We start from the raw sequence: 20,961 nt of genomic DNA, 5'->3' as shown, positions 1-20,961 counted from the left end.
GTGGTCTTCTGGGGTCTGTCTCAGGAGATGTGTCCTTAAATTGTCAGGGCTGTAGGTTAGGCAAACAAATTCAGCTTCCCTATCCTACTAGTCTGTATCTCAGCGACCTTTTGATTTAGTTCATTCAAATGTTTGGGGTCCGGCTCCCTTTGCTTCAAAAGGGGGCCATCGATACTATATTTTATTCATTGATGATTTTTCACGGTACACCTAGTCGTTTTTTATGCGCTCTCGCAGTGAGGTGCTCTCTATTTAGCAGCGCTTTGCGGCCATGGTCCGAGAGTTACTAGTGGGTTTTCTCTGTTGTGTGTGATGATCTTTGTGTTGAGAGCTTACGATCACAATGGGTGGGAAAAATTGGTGGGTTTTCCTAGGCGATCGAGGAGTTGGGTATTTTTACCCACAAAAAAAGAGAAGTTGCAGACTTTGAGTTTAGTCCGCATGTGATGTTGTTGGGACGGTTCTCACCCGGTGTTTCATTAGTTAACTAGGCATCCTCTTCTAAATTAATAGGTTGAGGAAAACTTTTGCCTTGGTTTAAAAAAAAAGAGTGTTGAAAGCACGGAAGCAGCTCCTGAAGCAAATCTAGCTACCAATTTTTTTTGTTTAATACAAACTTCAATCAATTTATTAAACAACAAGAAGAAGAAATAAAGTGTACACCAGGTGCTTGCTTATTTACAGTGTTCGGCAACATAATACGATACCATGCATCTTTTAATACACAGACTCTAGACCATACTGATGGCATGCATCTCGTTTTATCAGTTATTACGGCTCAAAGCGAATAACACCAGGCGAAACCATCCGCAGCTCCTTAGTGATCTCCTCCCTTAACATATTCTTCTCCTCGCCAGTCTGCGGATATCTTGAAGGAGAAACCTTGATGCTTGGATCCAAGTGCCCACAGCGCTTACACGCCTCCCTGTCCTGCAGAGATACCTCCTCCATGTTCACCGCAACTTCCAACACGCTCCTAACGTACAGCAAAAAGTATTCATCAGGTTGGAAGCCGTAGATGGTCAGCTTAACCAGATTCTTGTGCTTGAAATCACTAGCAAATGGTTGCCACTCCACATTTGCTTTCTGGCAGTAACCATTTTTCTTTCTAAATTCCTGGTCTGTGACCATTTTACACCAATGATCCCAAACCCTGATGCACATCTCCTTCAGGGCTGGTGCAGCTTCGATAATGAACATGGTCCAAGCAATATCACATCCTTCAGGAAGATTAACCAGATTCACAACCCGTAATTTGCAGAGCACAGGGGCAAGCAGCTTCGGGCATTCTGGTACAACCCAAATCTTTTCACTTTTAAAATCCAGATGCAGGTCGATTATCCTCGAGGGGACACTAGCAAGGAGATAACTTAAGTGGAGATTCTTGGTAAAACTAATACCCATTAGTATGAGACTTAGCCGTGAAAGCTGCGGGACACAACCAAAAGACAGGTTGGGGTATGGGTAAGACCAACCAGTATAGTTCACTCGTTGGAGTTTTGGTACACAGTTGAGCTGGACTGCCTCAAATTTTCCATGCTCGATGCTGAGCTCAACAAGTTCATCGTGCTCTACTTGTAGCACCGAACCGACCCCTGCGTCAGAGTAGGCGAGGCGCAGATTCCGCAGCCGTTTGCAGGTGCTGAGCATGTTGGAGATGTCATGTTCAGCAAACCTCATGTTGCACAGCCACAGGCGTGTAAGGCCAGCAAATACGACTGGACAGTCACCAAACCAGGTATTGAACAGCTTCGCGTAGCAGAGTAGATCGTCGCGACCGCATTTGGCACAGCTCTTCTCTGTGACGAGCGTAAACTCAGTTTCGTCGACCTTCTGGGTTTCCATGATGCGGGCAAAAGCTCTGCCGATGGAGAAACATTCATCACGCCTCAAATAGAATCTACCCGTCAGCTTTAGGATGGGGATCTCTAGATTCCTTGCACTCAGGACCTTCTCCGTGACCCCAGAAACAACATTGTTGTACCGAGCAATGTGAGCAGTGTTGAACCCATGGGACGCCAGGTCATGGTGACGTATAAGGGAAGCAATATTTAAATCAAACCGAGAGAGCATGGTGGGGAGCTTCAGCATTCGCTTTGAGAGGATGCAAGTTCTTAAGACATCTAGCGTGTCCACCCTCTCGAGGATGTCGAGTAGAATGTCACTGGGCAGCTTACTAAGCCCATCTCCTCCGGTTTCGCCAGAAACTTCATGGCTAGCTGCGGCTTTCTGCATCGCTTTGTGGCTGCGACGAGACCCCTTCTTGTTCTTAATGTCCACAAGCCTTGACCAGGTATATCACCTTATTCGCCAAATCCTGACTACCACTTCTCCAAAATCAAAAGTTTTAGCCAGCCGCCGCCTTTATTTATGGAGGGATCCGGCCCAAGAAAGCAGACAAATTGCCGGATCTCCGATTGATCCGATCCCGATTACAACACCTCGGGACGAGAACTGAATAAAAATGACTCCTTTTCGACCCCGCCCCGGGACGGAGGGTGTCGCGCCGACCGCCGTCGGCGTGTGTGTTGCCTGCCGCAAGAGAAGTTGTTGTCGCTGGCGGCAGGGGTGGATGTGGTGGGCGGCACCTGCCGCAAGGTTGCCAAGATGGGTGTTGCCGGTGGCGGTGCCACCAGGGCGCGGTGCCGGCGGCGGGGATACGCAAATCTAGCTACCAATTGGTAAAACGACGCCAGAAACATTGCATTGATGCAGGATAGTTGGCCGAACGTTGAACTTGTAAAACAATTGGAAATACGGGTAACCCTCTTTGACCCTTGGCTCCATGAGTGGGAGCCTTAAACTATATAGCAGCGTGCTTGCTGTTTGTGCAAGTTTGACATGGTAGTCTGATGGGTGATGGTTTCTCTGTGTGTGTGTGTATATATATACACTTGAATCAATCCGTGCAAACATGAGTTACATATATAGACCCTGCAGTCTAGCTTCTTCAATATCCTCCACAAAGGCTAGCAAAAATCAAAAAAGTTGAAAGAACTGGATCGAGCCAAAAGTTTTGGCGATGGAACGGCTGACCGAAGTTGTCTGATTCTGCTTCGGCCAGCCCTTCTACCACCAAAAGTTATGTCTGATTCTGCGCTCATCACCCGTGGTAGCAGCATTTTTTTTTTTTGCTCTAGACGAGGTGTGCATACGATTTTGTCTGGCATCATAGCCTTAAGAGCGATCAAGGACAGCATCGCTGTTTATCATGTTATATACCTTATATCCCTTGTGTGTGTCTTGTAGTTTTCTTAAATTTATCTCTTCTGACTACCCCCACCACTGCTCACATTTTTTCTTCACCACTCTTGTCATTTTGTGTATCTTGCCATGCCGTGGGTTTTTGTAGCTTTACAGGCATCATGTTTCTTCACAACATCGCATCATCTCCTTAGTCTTGATCGCGCCAAGTTTTTTTTTTCAAAATGAAGACTACGCCCTACATCGTTCAATGCATGCACACTAATAGGAAACGGGCCTTCAATTAGTCCCAGTTTGGAACGATTTTTAGTCCCGGTTGCCCTACCGAGACTGTGAATTCGGGACTAGAGGCCCCCTTTAGTCCTGGTTGGGTTACGAACCGGGACTAAATGCTCTCCACGTAGGCATTGTCTGGCGAGGGGGTGGAGGGTCTTTAGTCCCGGCTTGTGCTACGAGCCGGGACTAAAAAGACGCACACGTGGAGAGGCGGTAGCTGGTTGAGTTTCAGATGATGCTCATTTTAGAACAGGGAAGGTTTAGTATCATCGAGCTTGTCGACATCAACACGGGAAGGCACCCTGCCTTTAGAATGAGGATCACAGATGAGGGCCATGAGGGATTTTATGGCGGAGTGTGTTAGCCTTCACGTGGAAGTACTTGGTACAACCCACGCAAGCGCGCTAGAGGGAGCCCGAGAGGATGAGAGTATTGATACATTTTGCTGAGTTTGAGGACCATTTTTAGCGGTGACTACAAGTTTAGGGATTGGTGATTATGGAAAACATTTTCATTCTTTGAAATTCACCGAAGTTCAGTGATTCCAGTAGACCAAGAAATAATTACCTTACCATCAAAATATTCCACTATAGGTTAATTCAAAAATAACTCAAACCATTTTCACAATTTTGAATATTTTAATGGATTTCGAGAGAAAATTCCAGGCGCTTTGGCCGAAATGAAAACTGAAATCACTGGACAGTGAATTTCAATGGTATCAGCGGTGGCCGAGATATTACCCAAACTGAAATTCCAAACCATGTCGGTGGTGATTTGACGGGACGGGAGGAGAAGAGTCTCTCCAGCAACACGAGATCCAGTGTACGTGTGGTCCTCGTCGCTAGAGGAACCACGCCTCGGTTTTGACCAGCGCAGCTCACATACACTGTGTAGATAGGAGTACTTGGCCGGCCAGCAACCGGATGGCTTGGGCGCTTCGCATCTGTACGACCATCTTCAGCCGGTGCTCGCCCACCCACCTCAGGCCATCTCGGGTGCCGGCCTCATGGACCACCATGGCGGCGGACAGACTGCTCGGGGTGGCGCGTCTCAGCTCGACGGCGCCCACGGCTTGCAATGCGCACCCGCCTCGCGCCATCGACGCAGACGACGGAGGAGGCCAGACGCTCGTAAAAGCCGCCGTGGGGGTCGTGGTGGTGAGCTGCGACGGCGAGCCGCCGCCTCACGACGTTTACGGCTCCGTCACCGCGGCAACCACCACAGTGTCTTCCGGCGGCGAGCCGCCGCTGACGCTGAGCCACAGGCTGTTCCACAGGGCGAAAGGCGACCAGGTCCGCGTGCCGGAAGGAGCCGCCATGCCGCTGCTGCTGATGGAGCGCTTCGTGGTCTCCGCGCCGCTGCGCTCGGGGCTTACGGTCTCGGCGAGCTTGCGCGGCGTCAACAACGCGTACTACTTCGGCGACCACGAGATAGCGGAGGGCTCGGTGGTCTTCGTCCCGAGACTGGACGGAAACGACACGACGGTGATCGCCGGAAACCACGGCGAGGTGAGGGTGGACGTCACTTGGTCGTCTATCTAGGTCTAGAACGTACGAGAAATCTCAACTTTGCTAATAGGAGATTTAGTACTAAGTATTCCGTACAAATTTTGTAAGATTGATTGACATAGGAGGACATATAGCATGAGCTGAACACACACAGGTATAACTGGTCTGCCTTACCTTAACTTTGCTTTTTTTTTTTGAGCTAACCTTACCTTAACTTTGCTAATCAGTGATCTAATATTCCATGGCTCCACCTCTGGGCAAACAAGCTATGTACCGAGAAATACATGCCAGACATTGTAAAAATCATTTGCCAATTCAAACCAAGTTCATGGGACTTAATACATACATGATGTTGCGTGGCAAGGAACAAAACGAACCGAACCCGAGCTTGACCCCCGTTTTCCACTCCATACACACAATGCAATGAAGTTCACGTTCTCTGATAAATCTGAACAACGGAGGAACATGTCTGATCCTTCTCAAAGCTATAACCCGATTAATGTACAGAACAAGGGAGATGACTAACTCTCAAAGAAACATTAGCACACACATGGATACGTAGATGTTCTTTATTCTATTCCCCCGCAGAGGCGCAGACCACTAGTTCTCTTCATCGACGATGATGGTTGCTCCTGCGCCTATCCCAAGTTCCACCAGCGAAGCCGTCTCTTCATCGAGCAGTTGGGGTAGCGGGCATCCCTGCAAAAACACAAACAATGCTTCAACAACAACAGCCTACTTCAAATACTGGCATATTCATAAGCCAATTCTCTGGAGACAGCTAAGCAGTTTTCATTTCCGATGCTTATGCATGAGCAAAAGAACTCCAGAAGTTTGATCGTGAAGGAAGCAATGACGATACATATTGCATACCTCTTCCTCCAGAAACAATCTCAGTTTGATTTCCTTCAGTTTAAAGAAGCTCTCGCACAAAGATTTCAGCTTTCCAACCTGTAACGCACAAACTTCAGCGGTTAGGAGGATGAGTCACAGTGCTGCTGCAGCATCTAGTAACCAGCTTATGGAGGCAATAGAAGCAAACGTCGATTGGCACTAAATGCTTTTTGCCAATCAGAAAGTTTAATCTACGTAATAATAATACCAAAAGGCACATGGGAAGAAAGATCTGTAATCGGTGCAAGTAACACCGGGAAGCACCAAAGGGAGCCAAGAGATATGGATAGAAGTGGTAACAAGTACTTACAGTTGTTGTAGAAGGCAGTTTCTTTGTCAGTGGTTGCTTCTCACCCATAGATGGCCCTACACATTTGAAGGTGATACCTGTATGCAGGGTACAACATCTTTGATTACTTATTAGCCCAGAAGCCATCTTCACTTATAAGCCATATCCTTATCCAATTCATGAGTTATGTTATAGTTCAAGATCATTACTTATAAGCCCAGAAGACATCTTTTGCGGGCCTAAAGTCCTTGAAGTTGGCTTCTCATCCTCAATGCCATGTAAAGCCTTCAGTTCAGCAAACCTGCATTAACAATTATGTACTGCATAAGCATAAGTATAATCAATTGATCCCCTTAAAAATAACCAATTAATTACTGGTGATCCACCAATTGGGTATCTATCAGAAGTAATTAAATTGACAAACAAAGCCAGGAAACATAAGTACATGTCAGTAACAAGCTAACCATATAGTCCTAATTGACTAATAAGTTAAACATAATTTTCTTCGGTCACGTAATCTTCTAGTTAGAGAGGTCACTGCCATAGAGTGATCTCGCAGCATCCTTTCGATAAGAACATGGGAAAACCATTTGAACAAATGGAATTGCTATTTGCGCCAAAAGAATGCTCAAATCAATGGATTATCTCCTCAATGGATCCTTTGGTGCTCAGAAAAGGAGTAACATTTTTACAAACTTACCTAGGGTGTAGCTGTTTGATCACTTCTGGGTCATCTGATTCTGCTTTTCCCATAACAAGACGGATGTATCTACAACATACATCAAGTGTATCAGAATTTTGAAGCTAGGCAAACAATTTTTTTTATACATGAAATTAATGAGGCTTCTCAGAACACCAGCAGAAGGTTTATGGGTAGACACAGGAAAACAAGAATATGGCCCAACTAACTTGAAATGCCTAGGCAGCGATACACAGTCTATATGGCATAAAACAGGTGATAATTTACAGGACCAAAGGTTTTTCGCAGGAGAAGAGCAGAATGGATTCACTCACCGTATTTCTGCTTCTCTCCGTTCACGCACACTTACCTAAAAAATTTGTAAAATATTAAGCGTGCGATTTTGTTACCTGTATGCTGAAGACACACCAAGAGAAACATCAATTACCTCACTGCCATTTAGTATTTTAACATTTCCTAGTCGAGCAACAAGCACAAATCGAGGAGCACCACCCTTGGCAGGGTCAGCTATAGGATTATCAGAGATCCTGACATCCTTCCAGAAAAACAGATTTCAGTATAGTCATATACACCTATAATTATGCATCACGTACCAAATTCAGAAAATAGTAAGGATATATCTGGAAACCAGCTCACCATTAAACTCGGAAAGAGGTTAAGTGAATCAACAGAAAGATAATCTTCTATTTCATTCGATCCTGAGGCATTTGAATGTCACCATTAGCACGATATTTTTGTGCCTACTTGAAAGGGGAAGACAGCAAAAAGTAAGCCAAGAAAATACCTAACAAAAGGACTTGCAATTTCTCGAAAGGAAGGACAGATACATCACCAGGAGGCCCTGATGATGGAGGATTAGATGGGTATCGCACATGCTTTATCTTGTTCTTGTTCAAATGGAGCTGTTCCAAGCTGTAGTTCACAGGATCCAAATGAAATGCAGAAGTAGCACTAAATTAAGGACAAAAGCTTCAGTTTTTTTATTTATACCTTCTTAAATAAGAAAGCTTAACCATTTCATCCCATGAAACAATGTGATTGTCCTCCAAATTTAAGAGTCGCACTGTATTGAAACCTTGAACAAATTTACCAACTGGAGTCTGAAGAGGATGATAAAATAGATTTGGTTCTTAAAATGATGTTTGCTAATGCATACTTTTCAGAAGCAATAAAACTATGAACTGCAAACATAAGGAATGGCAATCCAGTAAACAGAGTACTTCGGCATATGAGGTATATGAGGTGTTTTTCTCTTTCTTTGGATATAGATAAGATGAAGAACAGGAAGATCGAAATATAAGTCAAACACAAAACAACTTAAATACGAAAATAAGTTCTAACCGTGATTATGTTCATGTTGTTCCATATTAGATGGAGTTCTTTGAGACATGCAAATGGGACGTTAAGCTTTCCAACCTGTTGCACATAAGTCAACAACTTCCCGTATGATTGATACCAACTGATAATACTTCAAGTGATTAGCATGCAGAATAAACATATACCAGTTCCCACGTTACACCGCAGTTGTTTAGAACCAGAACACGAATATTCTTCAGCACTGGACTTTCTGCAACATCATTCTCCATCCTATTGTTTGTCAAATCGAGAACTTCCAGAGATGGCAGAGCTTGACAAAGAGAGAAGATATCCTGAGAAAAAGCTATACTGTTTAGGCACATATCAGAGTAACATGGCATTAACATTGGCCCCAAGAAACCATAGGTAAAAGAAAATGACTGGTTAGACATCAAAGAAGTTATTAAACATGTATTGCAAACTCAGTGAAGGTTCTAAAGGTGCTTTGAACTGATGTAACAACATATTGGGTGATGATGGCATGGGTTAACAATGAAAATGGATAGCATTAACAAGGACTTACTCGCATTTCATTCTCTAAATTAGAGCATTAACATGTTTGTTATATATGAATTAATAAAATTGAGTCCCTGGTTTAGTTTCCTTTTGCTTTTTGTTTCCTGTAAATAAACTTTTATTTTGGTGGGTGGTTTAATAAAATGCTGTGGGGCTCAAGCCTTACAGTTCTTGCTAAAAAAAAGTATTAAAATTTCCAAGCATATGAGTGGTGAACTTTCGCAGCACCACATGGCACCATCAAATTCCTGCATTCCTTGCTCATGGTATAGCATGCTCTAACTTAGAGAATCAAATGGAATGAGAAAACAAATAGGTATGGCATTTCTGTGCCTGTTTCAACTTATTAAGTTGCAAGTCTTATGTCCATACTAAGTAAGAATTGCATGAATTTCCAAATTTGAAATTTGTGAAAGTGTACTCGCAAAAGAAAGGGTACGTACTTTCCACTTAGAAAACAGATTTCCAGTTAAATCAAGCTGTCTGAGATCTGAAACAAACAAAACAATTAGCAACACTCGTGAAGACATGGGATTACTATACACTTTCTGCGGATGCTTGACATGGGATTACTACAGACTTTCTGCGGAGTATTACTAAATCATCAAAATGCAGACCACAACTTTCGAAAAAAAAAATGCAGACCACTTTTAAACAGATCATGTACTAGTAATTTCAGTTAAGGAAGGCGCTGAGAACCAAAATAAGGGTCTTCGTTGAAGCTGAGGACAATCGTGGTGACCACATAGTTTTACGTTCAGTGAACAGAACAAGCCTATTTCATTATCTTCCATGCCAAAAGGCACTGAACAATGGGCTGCATATAGAATCTTCATGAACACTACTAGATACAGTATCCTACCTCAAAAGATGACATGAGCATCAAAATTAAAGAAAGTGAGCAAGTCAAAGAGATAAGGACTACAAAATCAGGACATACTTGGAACCAAACCCTGCAGTTCCTCTGGTGATCCGGTGGAGCTCACTCCCATAAAGGAAACGGACGCACACAGCAACTCATCGAAGTTCTTCAGCTTCTCCCGGACCTTGTTCGTCCCGACCAGCTCCACCGACACGCGCTTCTGGCTCGTCGAGAACACATACATTTCATCTAGAACGCAACAAAGTATTGTGTATAATATGGGGTGTCATTATCATGATATATTTCCAGACCTTTACTTAAGAATGCGCGAGCGGGCACAAGGAAATCTAAGTGCCAAGCTTATTCCTACGCTGCCAGGCCAAAAGTTCTGTTTTTGGAAGCGGGATCGGGAGACGAACCTTGTTCCTCCTTGGTGAAGTCGTCGACGCGGTACCGGAGGCGGATGGCGTCGGGGAGCGCGATCCCGGGACTGAGCGCGGTGGGGCGCGCGAAGGAGGCGGAGCGGTCGGCCGCGGCGGCGAAGTAGCGGCGGCCGGCGAGCGAGCCGTCGTGGCGGCCGCCGGCGCCGCCGTCCCAGTCCACGCCCACCCAGTCGCCGGCGTGGCCGTCGACGGGGCCCAGGTAGCGCACGGTGCCCGCGCGGCGCGGGTCGCCGGACGCGTGCACGCGCTGGCCCAGCCGGAAGCCGGCTCCGGCGGCGGCGGCGGCCATGCGATGTGGAACTGAATCGGAAGCGAGGGAGAGTGATGGGCCGACGGAAATGGGGTGGACCCACCCACGACTGATTTGAGTATTTTTCTTTCACGGCTAATGAAATCGTTTCATTCTCAACAAATTATTATAGCTATAGCTCTATTTGTAAATTGATGAAGACATCCTGTGAATATGCAGAGTCAAAATTTATAAACTTAACATTGTACATGATATGAAATGATTTTATCGGTAATAAGAGCTAAATTGTTTTTTTGTCAACCCTATAGTCGTCGGAGCAAAGGATCGGTGTGTTCGCAACAAGACATACATGAGCTTGTAGCATATATCAAAGCAGCATACACAAGATCCTAAAACAGAAAAACACATTGTTTGGGGAGCGCCTGACTTCGCCACCTGGGCTCACACGAGCACCGTCAACTCCTTATTTGGTGATGCAAGACATGTTGTCCCAGTGCTTTCTAGATTTCGGCGACATCAATTTAAATCCTGGGGTATCGATGGTGCTTGGAGCGAAAGGGACACGGAGATGCAGTAGCAGAAGAGGAACATGACGTCGATGAGATCCCATGGCAAATGGAGGAAGGGGTGCTTGGCTAGAGGAGCAACATTGGTGACCTCCCCGTGCGGGCATTGATGTGTTGCTCTCTTGTCGAATAGAAAAAATGAATAAAAGATGGGTAGAGAGAGGGACATGTGGTTGGCCCACGATAGGGTTGGTGGGGGCGTTGTTTTAGCTTTTTTTCGAAATGGGGGTCAACCCCAGCTTCTGCATCACGATGATGCACACAGCCTTTTATTAAAAAGTTCAGAGTATAATTGTTTACAAATCACTTGTCATCGAGGACTGATACAATAACCAACCATCGAAAGAAACGCATAAGAAGACTACAAATTAACATAGTCTTCTAGTAAGTCGCCAACCAGCCTGGCACAAGATATCCTGAGCGACCATCAGGAGCCGTGTGCATCCAGTAGCCATGGCATCCCGCTGCCCCTCCGGAGAGAGTAGGGCCCAGAGTTGGACCCAATGGGAAACCATATGAATAACCTGCAAAAAATGAAATGAAGGTTTTTTGTTAAAAATTATATCATTCCTGGTCCTCCAAATAGACCAACATAAAGCAGAAACCCCAATCCGGATAAATGCCTTAGATTGTCTATCTACTCCATTCAACCAATTACCAAACATATTAGTAATACTGGTGGGAGGGGGAAGGGCATAGGTAAAATTCACAGTGTGCCATAAGAGTTTAGCTAAAGGGCATTCAATAAAAAGATGTTGAATGGTCTCCTGTTCTCCACAGAAGACACACTTTGTACACCCATTCCAATGACTTTTTAGCTAAATTATCTTTTGTTAGCAACACCTTATTACTCAAGAACCACATGAAAATCTTAATTTTTAAAGGAACTTTAACCTTCCATAAATATTTTCGTAGGAAAGGGGTATGGTCACACATAATATCCTCATACATCGACTTCACTGTAAACAAACCATTAGCTGTCAAATTCCAAACAAAACGATCCTCATCATCATTTAAATGTACCATCATTAGTTTCCGACAAAGCTGTAACCAGGCCGACCATTTATTACCACTTAACAGTCTTCTAAAAGTAATATTCACAGGTGATTGACCAAGAACATGTGCGACAGTGACATTTTTGTGGTGGGCAATATTATATAGTGACGGGTATTGTTGGGCCAACGAAGTCTTGCCTAACCAGATGTCTTCCCAAAAACGAGTACTGCTACCATTACCCACTTTGAAAAAACCCCTGGAAAAAAACTCCAGTTTAACCTCCATTAGTCCTTTCCAGAAAGGCGAATCAGTAGGTCGTTCTTGAACCTCCGATAATGTCTTATGTCTCAGGTATTTATTATGTAGCAATTCCTGCCACACTCCATCCTCATTAAGAAGTTTGAACAACCATTTACTCAATAAACATCTGTTTTTGATTTCTAGCACTTCAATACCTAAGCCCCCCTGATCTTTAGGTCGACAAACAATGTTCCATTTTGTAAGCCGGTATTTTCTTTTGTTTTCGTCGGACTGCCAAAAAAATCTAGATCTATAGTAGTCCAAACGTTTCCTTACCCCAACACGTATATGAAGGAAAGACAACATAAACATCGGTAAGCTAGTTAATACTGAATTGATAAGCACTAACCTATCACCATAGGATAGTAACTTCCCTTTCCAGCATCCTAATTTACTCTCAAACCTTGTTTCTACCGGATACCAGTCAGAATTCTTTAGTTTCTTGTAATGGATTGGAATACCTAAGTATCTAAAGGGGAGTTGTCCAGCATCACATCCAAAGATATGTTTGTACTGATCCTCCTCTTCCTTTGCCTTTCCAAAACAAAAAATCTCACTCTTATGAAAATTAATCTTAAGTCCCAATAACTCTTCAAAGAGACACAAAATTAGTTTCATATTAACAGCTTTGTTTAGGTCATGTTCTAAGAAAAGGATAGTATCATCGGCATATTGTAGTATGGAGAGACCTCCCTCAACCAAATGTGGAATGAGTCCTCCAACTTGACCATCTTCTTTGGCTCGCTCAATTAAGATGGCAAGCATATCCACTACAATATTAAAAAGCATTGGAGACAACGGGTCCCCTTGCCTTAAGCCTTTTTTTTGTTTGGAAATAATGACCAATGTCATCATTGACCTTCACACCAACACTGCCCCCTTGGACAAAGTGTTGAACTAATCTACCCCATTCTTGAGCAAAACCTTTCATTTTTAATGTTTGTTGTAAGAAAGGCCATTTTACCTTGTCATATGCTTTTTCGAAATCTATCTTAAATAAGACACCGTCCAACTTCTTCGTATGTAACTCATGAATTGTTTCATGTAATATGACTACCCCTTCCAAAATGTTTCTACCTGGCATGAAAGCAGATTGGGTTGGCTTTATTACTCTTGGGGCAATCCCCGATATACGATTAGTACCAACCTTAGTGAAAATTTTGAAACAAACATTTAGTAAACAAATAGGTCTATATTGTTGTATCTGAACCGCGTTTTCTTTCTTGGGTAGTAATGTGATAACCCCAAAATTCAGTTTATATGGGGGCAAATCCCCATTCGAAAACTGAGAGAATAGGGCCATCAGATCATGCTTTATTACTTCCCAAAAATGCTGATAGAACTCAGCTGGAAAGCCATCTGGCCCCGGAGCTTTGTTCCTTTCCATCTGAAAAATAGCTTGACGGACCTCCTCTTCAGTAAAAGGGGCCGTCAAAATTTCATTCTCAATGGCCGAGATCTGTGTAATATCATGTGTCTCCGCCTCGTTTAAAGAAATATTTGTTAGAGTGGGTGCTCCAAACAATTTCTTATAGAACTCCGTGATATAGACCTTTAGATTTTCTTCCCCAACAATCGTCCCCTCTTGTTGTTCAAGTTGGAAAATTTTCTTCTTTCGGTGCTTACCATTTGCTATTAGGTGGAAATATCTAGTATTATTACCCCCTTCCTGTATATGTTTAACCTTCGCTCGCTGTGCCCATTTTGATTCCTCATCTCTTCTTAATTTGTTCAGACTCTCATTCGCCTTTTTTAGTTCTTCCCTTTCATTTGTATTCAAAACACATGTTTCGGCTTTCACATCCAGATTATCAATGATATTTAATAATTGTTCTTTTTCTTTTCTATACTTTCCACTTTGGTTCTTTGCCCATCCTCTAAGAAAACGTCGTATATGTCTTAACTTATTCAGCCAGATATCCATTGGAGTAAGTCCACCTATAGCTGAATTCCACTCCTTTACTATCATATCGAAAAAACCCTCTTGACGCAACCAATGTAACTCAAAAGAGAATTTTGCTTGATTACCCAGGTGTGCTTTGACACCTGACTCAATTAGTATTGGAGTATGATCAGAATCAGCTCTAGATAGGGCTCTAACAGTTACCAAAGGGAATTTTTGTTCCCATGAGATTGATGCTAGAACTCTATCTAACTTCTCATAAGTAGGTTGGATTCTTCTACTCGCCCATGTAAATTGCCTTCCAGTAAGAGCAATTTTTCGTAAGTTCAAGTGTTCAATAATTGCATTAAAAACAAAGGGCCAACACGCTTTGAAATTATCATTATTTTTTTCGTCACGTTTACGAATAATATTGAAATCACCACCTACCAACATAGGTAATGTTTCAGACTCACAAGTTCTCACTAATTCAGCCAAAAATTCTGCCTTGTGCTCATCTTGGGCAGCCCCATATACCGGCACCAGGATCCATTCAAAGCCATCATTCTTACATTTAATATTCAAAGCCATCATTCTTATTGGCGTTGTTTTAGCTAGGCGGTGTGAATCCTTTTTTCTGGAAAATTTTATTGTGTAAACATTAAAATTTTAGTCCCGCGAAGCTAACAACACGTCTGAAGTCGTTGGATTTTCTTACCGTGGTATGTAGGGCAAAAAACCTACGGTGTATTCACCAAGGACAAGTAAAAAAATCCAGGTTACCTCAAGGGGTAGAAGAGGGAAATGAACCATAAAAGTATAGAGTTTTTTAAGGCAGCCAGCTAATCTAGGAGTGGCTGAAGTGAAGAAGATTTCACTCTATACTGGTGCACAGCGAGACCACTCTGAAAGCGAAATTTCCAATGAGCCAGTGAATGTGTTTGTCCTTTAAAAATACTAGCAATGATCGGCGCGGCGGCACGCCGCGCCATATGGTGCATGACTGAAGGAAATTTTTAACAATTGTAAATGGCTTTAAAAATATTTGTGGAGAAACTTAAGATAAGTACCATGAAACATTTCACTGAAATAAGCCTGTATGCTATGTTACACGTTAAAATCAACCTAATTGCAATGCAAATTTTCTGTTGAAAATGGCATCACAGGTTAATATCACATGAGAACGTTCTTTTGGTCATGGAAGGAGGAAGCCAAAACAGCTAGACATCTTTCATATGTTGGTTCCCTTTATACACACCTCGTGGATCTAGTTCCAATATTGTCATTCCATATCTCAGTTCAGTTCATTAGTACCAGGCTGCCTCTGCATCTCAGCTCATCAGTAGCTTTGTGCCATGGAGACATTTTCTGTAAGAAGATGATGTAGAAATGAACGTTAACAATCTGTTGAAGTCCCATTACCGAGTGATGAAGTTGATTACCTTCCCTTCCGAGTCGTTGAGCACACTCAGGATCTTCCCGTCCTCCAACAACTGATCCACCATTTGCTCTTTTTGCCGTCCAAACTCTGATTCCATCAAGAAGTGTCCGGAACAACACGGCGACCTTCTTTGTCAAGACAGACTACAAACAAAACAATACAAATTATCTTGTAAGCCATCGGAGTACTACGAATAAGCTAGTGATACTAATATTGCTAAGCTGTGGTTACATACATATAATTCATAGGGCAGGTTCAATGGGGGAAATGTATACTGTGTCGTTTACATGCCATTTAGCAACATAAAGAGATTTGGGAGACTCTTGGGCTCGCCAACAGGAGCAGTCAGACAAACCTATCATCCATGAGACTCTTGGGCTCGCCAACAGGAGCAGTCAAACAAACATAGACAGGAATGAGGAATCCTCATTGGCAATACCGAAAAGTATGCTTTCAGGTCGGACAGCAAGAGAAGTAAAAAAATAAGACCAGGTGTTCAACAAACAACAACCGTTCAGAGAGTTGGTTAATCGCAAAAATAGACATGTATGCAGAAATCTTATTGGCGATAATGAAAAGCATCCTTTCCATTCGGACACCAAGAAGACTAAAAACAAAGAAGACCAAATGTCTTGCAGGCAAATAAATGCTAATGACAACAAATTGACAGCAAAGTAGGAGGGCGTGTCAGCTTTTCATAGCCGTTAGCCTTGCTTGGACTGATGTTGTTTGCGAACATGTAATTATTCCCTCTGTAGCATGCATCACCAACCAAACATACCATCCAGTAAGGCTAATTGTCAGTGTGATTCATTATTATTCTTAGGTGGTGGCCAAACAAACCATTCAGTTAGATTGATTATATGGCAGGACACCTACACAGGAAAATGCATAACACAAAACAATTGAGCACAAACTACCAGGTATAAGTGTGTTTCAGAACCAACTATAAAGCTAAAAGGAAAATAAGCTCGCGGCTCTAGCGAAGGCAGTGCTATCAGGGAGATGAGTTTGGGCCATCTGATCTTGTCTGCAAAAAACAGATCCTCGAAGTGATGGAGCATGAAAGGACTTCAATTAACTAAGTGCATAGTGTATACATATTGAAAATGAGTGGATTGCCATCAGAAAAAACTCCCGTGTAAACCAGAAATGGACAGCAACATCACACAGACAATATAATCATCAAACATTTAGTAACCAGCTGGATATACTGGAAGTATAGGCATAGCAGTGAACGTACATGAGTTTGTAGATTATAATGTATCTACAGATGGTCATGTATTTCTTCGTATACAATGTTTCTTGTCTCCATAGTTCGCATGCCAGTTTCACCCATTGCAAGAGTCTTTAAGCCCTTTTCTGGTATAACACATTACAGATGTACTTTCAAAAGACAAGGTTAAGTTTGTTCCATTTAACTTCATACTTTCATAGGCCTTTTTTTAGAAGGAGATCGAGTTGCTACAGAAAATTATCATCCAAATCTGGAGTTCAAATAATGGCTTGATTAGAAATGCATCTTTATAGTTCAAATGCTATAGTAAAAGTCATATATCATCAGTAGTGCAAAAATTCCTTGTTCTAGATACCATGATAAGTGTAAAATTTCAAAGTGTTGGTCCTAGACTCACACGACCAATGCAATTTGATAAGAACCCAAAGTTGGTCTGACCCTTCCCCGGACCCCGCTCAGAGCGGGAGAGCTTTGTGCACCGGGCTGTCCTTTTAACTAACGTGAAGTTACTCTTGGATACAATTCGAGAGATGGAACCTCGTGTGTGTCGGCAGGCCTACTTGTAATCAACAGATTTATGGCATCTTAACTCTTGATCCCTAATGCTCTTCAATCCAACAGGGTAATCATATCCTTGTGGACCTTGTCTTGTCCTCTACTCAAAACCTGAGGTCACAAAAAAAGATAGAAGAGCTTGTAGGTGAATCATCACATTGCTTATAAATTTGTATGAATGATATTACTCTTTTTTTCCAAGCAGGAAATATTGATAGAGTTCTATTAATCTAGAATTCCGGGGTGAGAACTGAAAGTAGTATCTAGGAGAACTCTAAAAGGTAAACTTAAATTATGAACAACGAATGTCAATGTTTGAAGCATTGCAGGCACCAATGCAAAAAAAAAACTTAATGGATAAAGCTCAAGCCCTATAAAGTGTGCATTTAGGCCATGTATGTTCAGAGAAGAACATTAATCATTACCTGACCAAAATCAAAATCATTTTCTCCGAATGAATCCACTCAGAACCATTTTTTCTTGAATATGGAAGTTTCTTTGTAGTGACACACAACTGGGCTGTGTGCACTCAATTTCAACCTGCTTGAGATGAGCTGGGAAAAATCCAATATGTATACTACAATAGCGAGAGCTACTTTGACATGACATTCAACAGCAGGAAACACCTAACAGTTATCCAAGAAACACCTACATATAAGACGATAAACAAACTACAATGCTAAATAGAAAACAAAGACCCATACAAAAACCAACTCTATTTGATAGAATTGTAGCAACCGATAGAAATTAGTTTGCATCACCGAATCTCCGAGTCCACCGTTAGAGGCACCCGTGCATATCTGCAACATATAAACCATTTAAGAAAGCACCTATGGTGGCTCTTATCAAATTAGCTATGCTGCACTAAACATTAATTTAAGCATTTAGACATATCTAGTTACTTATAGGATAGACAAAGCATGTATAGACCCACTGAATTTGCAGACTTAACATAGATGTTCCATGAATAGGAATTTCCCCTTTAAACATGACATCGGCGGACCCTAATTGGCAACGGGGAAGAAGCAAAGAGCGGGAGTGCCTACTATCCTGCACGATCCCTGTCCTCGTGCTCGTATCGACGCCCTTACGTGGTTGCGCCAGTATGCACACACACACACATGCACCTGTCGGAGGCAGAACGGGTGAACAATAGGGAACAGTATGGTGGCCGAGCAGAGATGAAAACAGAGGAGACGTATACCTGAGACGGAGAGGAAAAAATCCAAATTGCAGATGTGGCAACCCCAATTCTATCAAGAGATGGTGACCACAGCGAGCAACAATTCCAACTCCGGCTCGTCGTTGGTTCCTCCTAATCCGGCAGGGAGAGCCATGTCGGTCATCACCGCGAGTCCAGCCATCACCAAGGATGACGTTAGTTTCCCCCGGGGTGTAGGATCAATCCTAGCAGTCGGCCCTCTCCCAGATGGCGTTGCAGACATGGCGGCGGTCGCGAACCTTTGAGCACGGGTCCAATGGCCAGCACCCTCGCGCACGAAGAAGGACGCCGCGGCGCGCTCCCGACACATCAGTTGCTCGTGGTACAGCACCCACGCGCCCTAGCTGTGCTCTACACACGCGTCTCCGCGGCCGCCGGCAGCCGCCGTGCCACACCGGCGCTGCCCCCGCCGTACTCCGCGCGAGAATCTTGGACAGTCCGAGAAGTCCATTGAAGGCCGGCCCGCCACCGCTGCCACCAAAGGCGGGCTCCCGCGGCGCGGCGATGCGCGGCTTAGCGGCAGATGTGGAGGCGGACAGAGTGAGCCTGCACATGTCGATCGAGCAGGACACCACATCGATTCCTTGCCTCATATGATGTCTGCCACGTCGAGCTACAGGGCCGGGTCGTCGGCGTACTGCAGCGGGCGCGTCGCCGTGAAGAGATGGCGCGGGGAGATAATGGAGAGGCTGCTGCTCTGGCCGGCTGGACATCAGTGGCTGCAGTTGGTGGATGTATCCGCGGCGAGCAGGGGGTGGTGGGAAAAGGAGGCCGGCCACCACAGGAACCAAGACTCCGGCGATCTTGATCGGGACGGTGAGGGAGATGAACGGAGAGAAGAAAATAGAGAAGACATGTCACATGGGTCAAAGGATTATTCGAGAGAGAGGCCACAGGGAGACAACGACCACACGTCATCTCACCAGAAACCACGTTGGCCCACCACTTGTCCACCCACTTTTCCCCTATGTCCACCCAAACAATGCAGCAGGATAGCCCACAATCAAAGGCAGGAAGGAAACGAAAATCGCTACACAGCACCGAAGTGCACACAGGAGAACCCTGCAGCAAACAAACTGTGTACGTGTTATCACCACGTTAATTCATCAGTAAACTCAAAATTAGGAGAAAGAAGAAGTTTGTTGCCCTATAATATAGTAGTTATGGTCATTTCTTACTTTCCAAACATTTCAAGTAGCACATAGCAATCTCTATAAAGCATTGTCGTGTGAATGGTTGGCCCGAGTAAATCTGGGGATATATGGAGAGAACAACCCCACTAAGCTGAAGCATGCCCCAGCAAGCAAATGCAAATGGGCAGGTGAAGAAAAAGGTGGTCTCGGGTCTCCAAATCTTGTTTGTCACATATGATACACTTACTACCATTCTCAATATATCAGTTTTTCCGAGACATCAAGTCCTTAGCTTAGGGAGGCATTTTAACTTCCAAACAGCTTGTGAAGTCTGATCAATGGACAACAGGCAGGGCTCTAAAGCAGAATTTATAAACTTTATTGTAATGTAGCTCGAGTTCCCCATGCAAAAAAAAGAAGGTTACAAGAAACCTAGAAACTCAATTCGGTCCCGGGTGCATACACTTCCTCTACTAGAAAAACATTTTTTGAATTGTTTTTTTTACCGTTCAAACCATAAGGGAAACCCCCACGGTATAGAATTTTATAAACTTATGAAAGTCAAACAAAAGTTTGTCAAGCCATACAAACAGAAAAGCAGGGTTGAGAGGATCAACCCTAAGGAAAACTAACAAAGATAGAAATTACAAGGAGTCAACCCAACTCAAAAAAAGCTTCCCTCTTATGATTTTTTAATCTATAGGAAGTAAGGAGGTCCTTCTTAACAACTATTCCCCATCTGGCAAAACTAGGCCCTTCTCTGTTCAAAAGTAAAACCTTTTCTCTCCTTCCAAATATTTCCAGGCTGAGCAGACTGCAATCTCCATAAAACATGGGCCAACGAAAGAGTTCTTGGCTTGGAGGAAAGAATCAGAGATGCTAATATTTTGAATTGTTGAAAAATTGTGATAAAAAAATTTACATGCATATCTCCATGATATATGTATGTTCGTCAAGTTTCACGAAAAAAACGATATTTTTTGTAGTCTATGTAAAAAAATTATCTTGTGAAAAGCCTTATTTTTAGTATCGAATTTTATCTTTTTTATACTCTCTCCGATTCATATTACTTGCTATTAGTGTAGATGTACCTAGAACTAAAATATGTCCAGATACACCTATATTAGTGGCAACTAATATGGATCGGATGGAGTACAAGCAACATGACAAGTTGATTTTTCATGAAATGACTTTGTAAGCCTGTAGGAAGAAGTACATGGAAAGTTTATGTTTCATTTTTTTAATATTTCAAAATATGTCTGAAAATAAAAGAAATGGAATTGCAGCCCTACTGGCTAACCTCTTTATTTCTTTGAGAAACATAGTATAGA

At 43.2% G+C, this 20,961-nt stretch overlaps 2 protein-coding genes and 1 long non-coding RNA gene across 5 annotated transcripts; all 3 read right to left on the bottom strand.

Moving 5' to 3' along the window:
* Positions 1–624: 624 nt before the first annotated feature.
* LOC124649298 lies at positions 625–2,280 on the bottom strand. The gene has a single exon (XM_047188948.1). The coding sequence runs from the start codon at positions 2,233–2,235 to the stop codon at positions 772–774; it is 1,464 nt and encodes a 487-aa protein (XP_047044904.1). The 5' UTR covers positions 2,236–2,280; the 3' UTR covers positions 625–771.
* A 3,036-nt stretch (positions 2,281–5,316) lies between these two features.
* Positions 5,317–10,365, bottom strand: LOC124708085 (tubulin-folding cofactor E-like). Its single transcript, XM_047239773.1, has 15 exons — positions 10,025–10,365; positions 9,684–9,854; positions 9,187–9,233; positions 8,374–8,520; positions 8,213–8,287; positions 7,862–7,971; positions 7,656–7,783; positions 7,508–7,569; positions 7,299–7,406; positions 7,186–7,220; positions 6,872–6,940; positions 6,381–6,472; positions 6,193–6,269; positions 5,862–5,939; positions 5,317–5,687 (listed from the first exon to the last, which is right to left on the bottom strand). The coding sequence occupies exons 1-15, from the start codon at positions 10,335–10,337 to the stop codon at positions 5,589–5,591; spliced, it is 1,611 nt and encodes a 536-aa protein (XP_047095729.1). The 5' UTR covers positions 10,338–10,365; the 3' UTR covers positions 5,317–5,588.
* A 4,734-nt stretch (positions 10,366–15,099) lies between these two features.
* On the bottom strand, positions 15,100–18,849 carry LOC124649036. Of its 3 annotated transcripts, none has more exons than XR_006986515.1 (4): positions 18,480–18,849; positions 17,701–18,402; positions 17,118–17,386; positions 15,100–15,626 (listed from the first exon to the last, which is right to left on the bottom strand). It is a non-coding gene; the product is annotated as an uncharacterized LOC124649036 (long non-coding RNA). The 3 variants fall into 3 exon arrangements; XR_006986514.1 differs by having other exon boundaries at positions 15,100–15,410; positions 15,485–17,386; positions 18,480–18,848; XR_006986513.1 differs by having other exon boundaries at positions 15,100–17,386.
* Positions 18,850–20,961: the final 2,112 nt, after the last annotated feature.

The sequence above is a fragment of the Lolium rigidum genome, chromosome 4 (genome assembly GCF_022539505.1).
Source record: "Lolium rigidum isolate FL_2022 chromosome 4, APGP_CSIRO_Lrig_0.1, whole genome shotgun sequence".
Classification (NCBI taxonomy): Eukaryota; Viridiplantae; Streptophyta; class Magnoliopsida; order Poales; family Poaceae; genus Lolium; species Lolium rigidum.
Note: the sequence above shows the minus strand (reverse complement) of the source record. Positions and strands in the feature narration are given on the sequence as shown.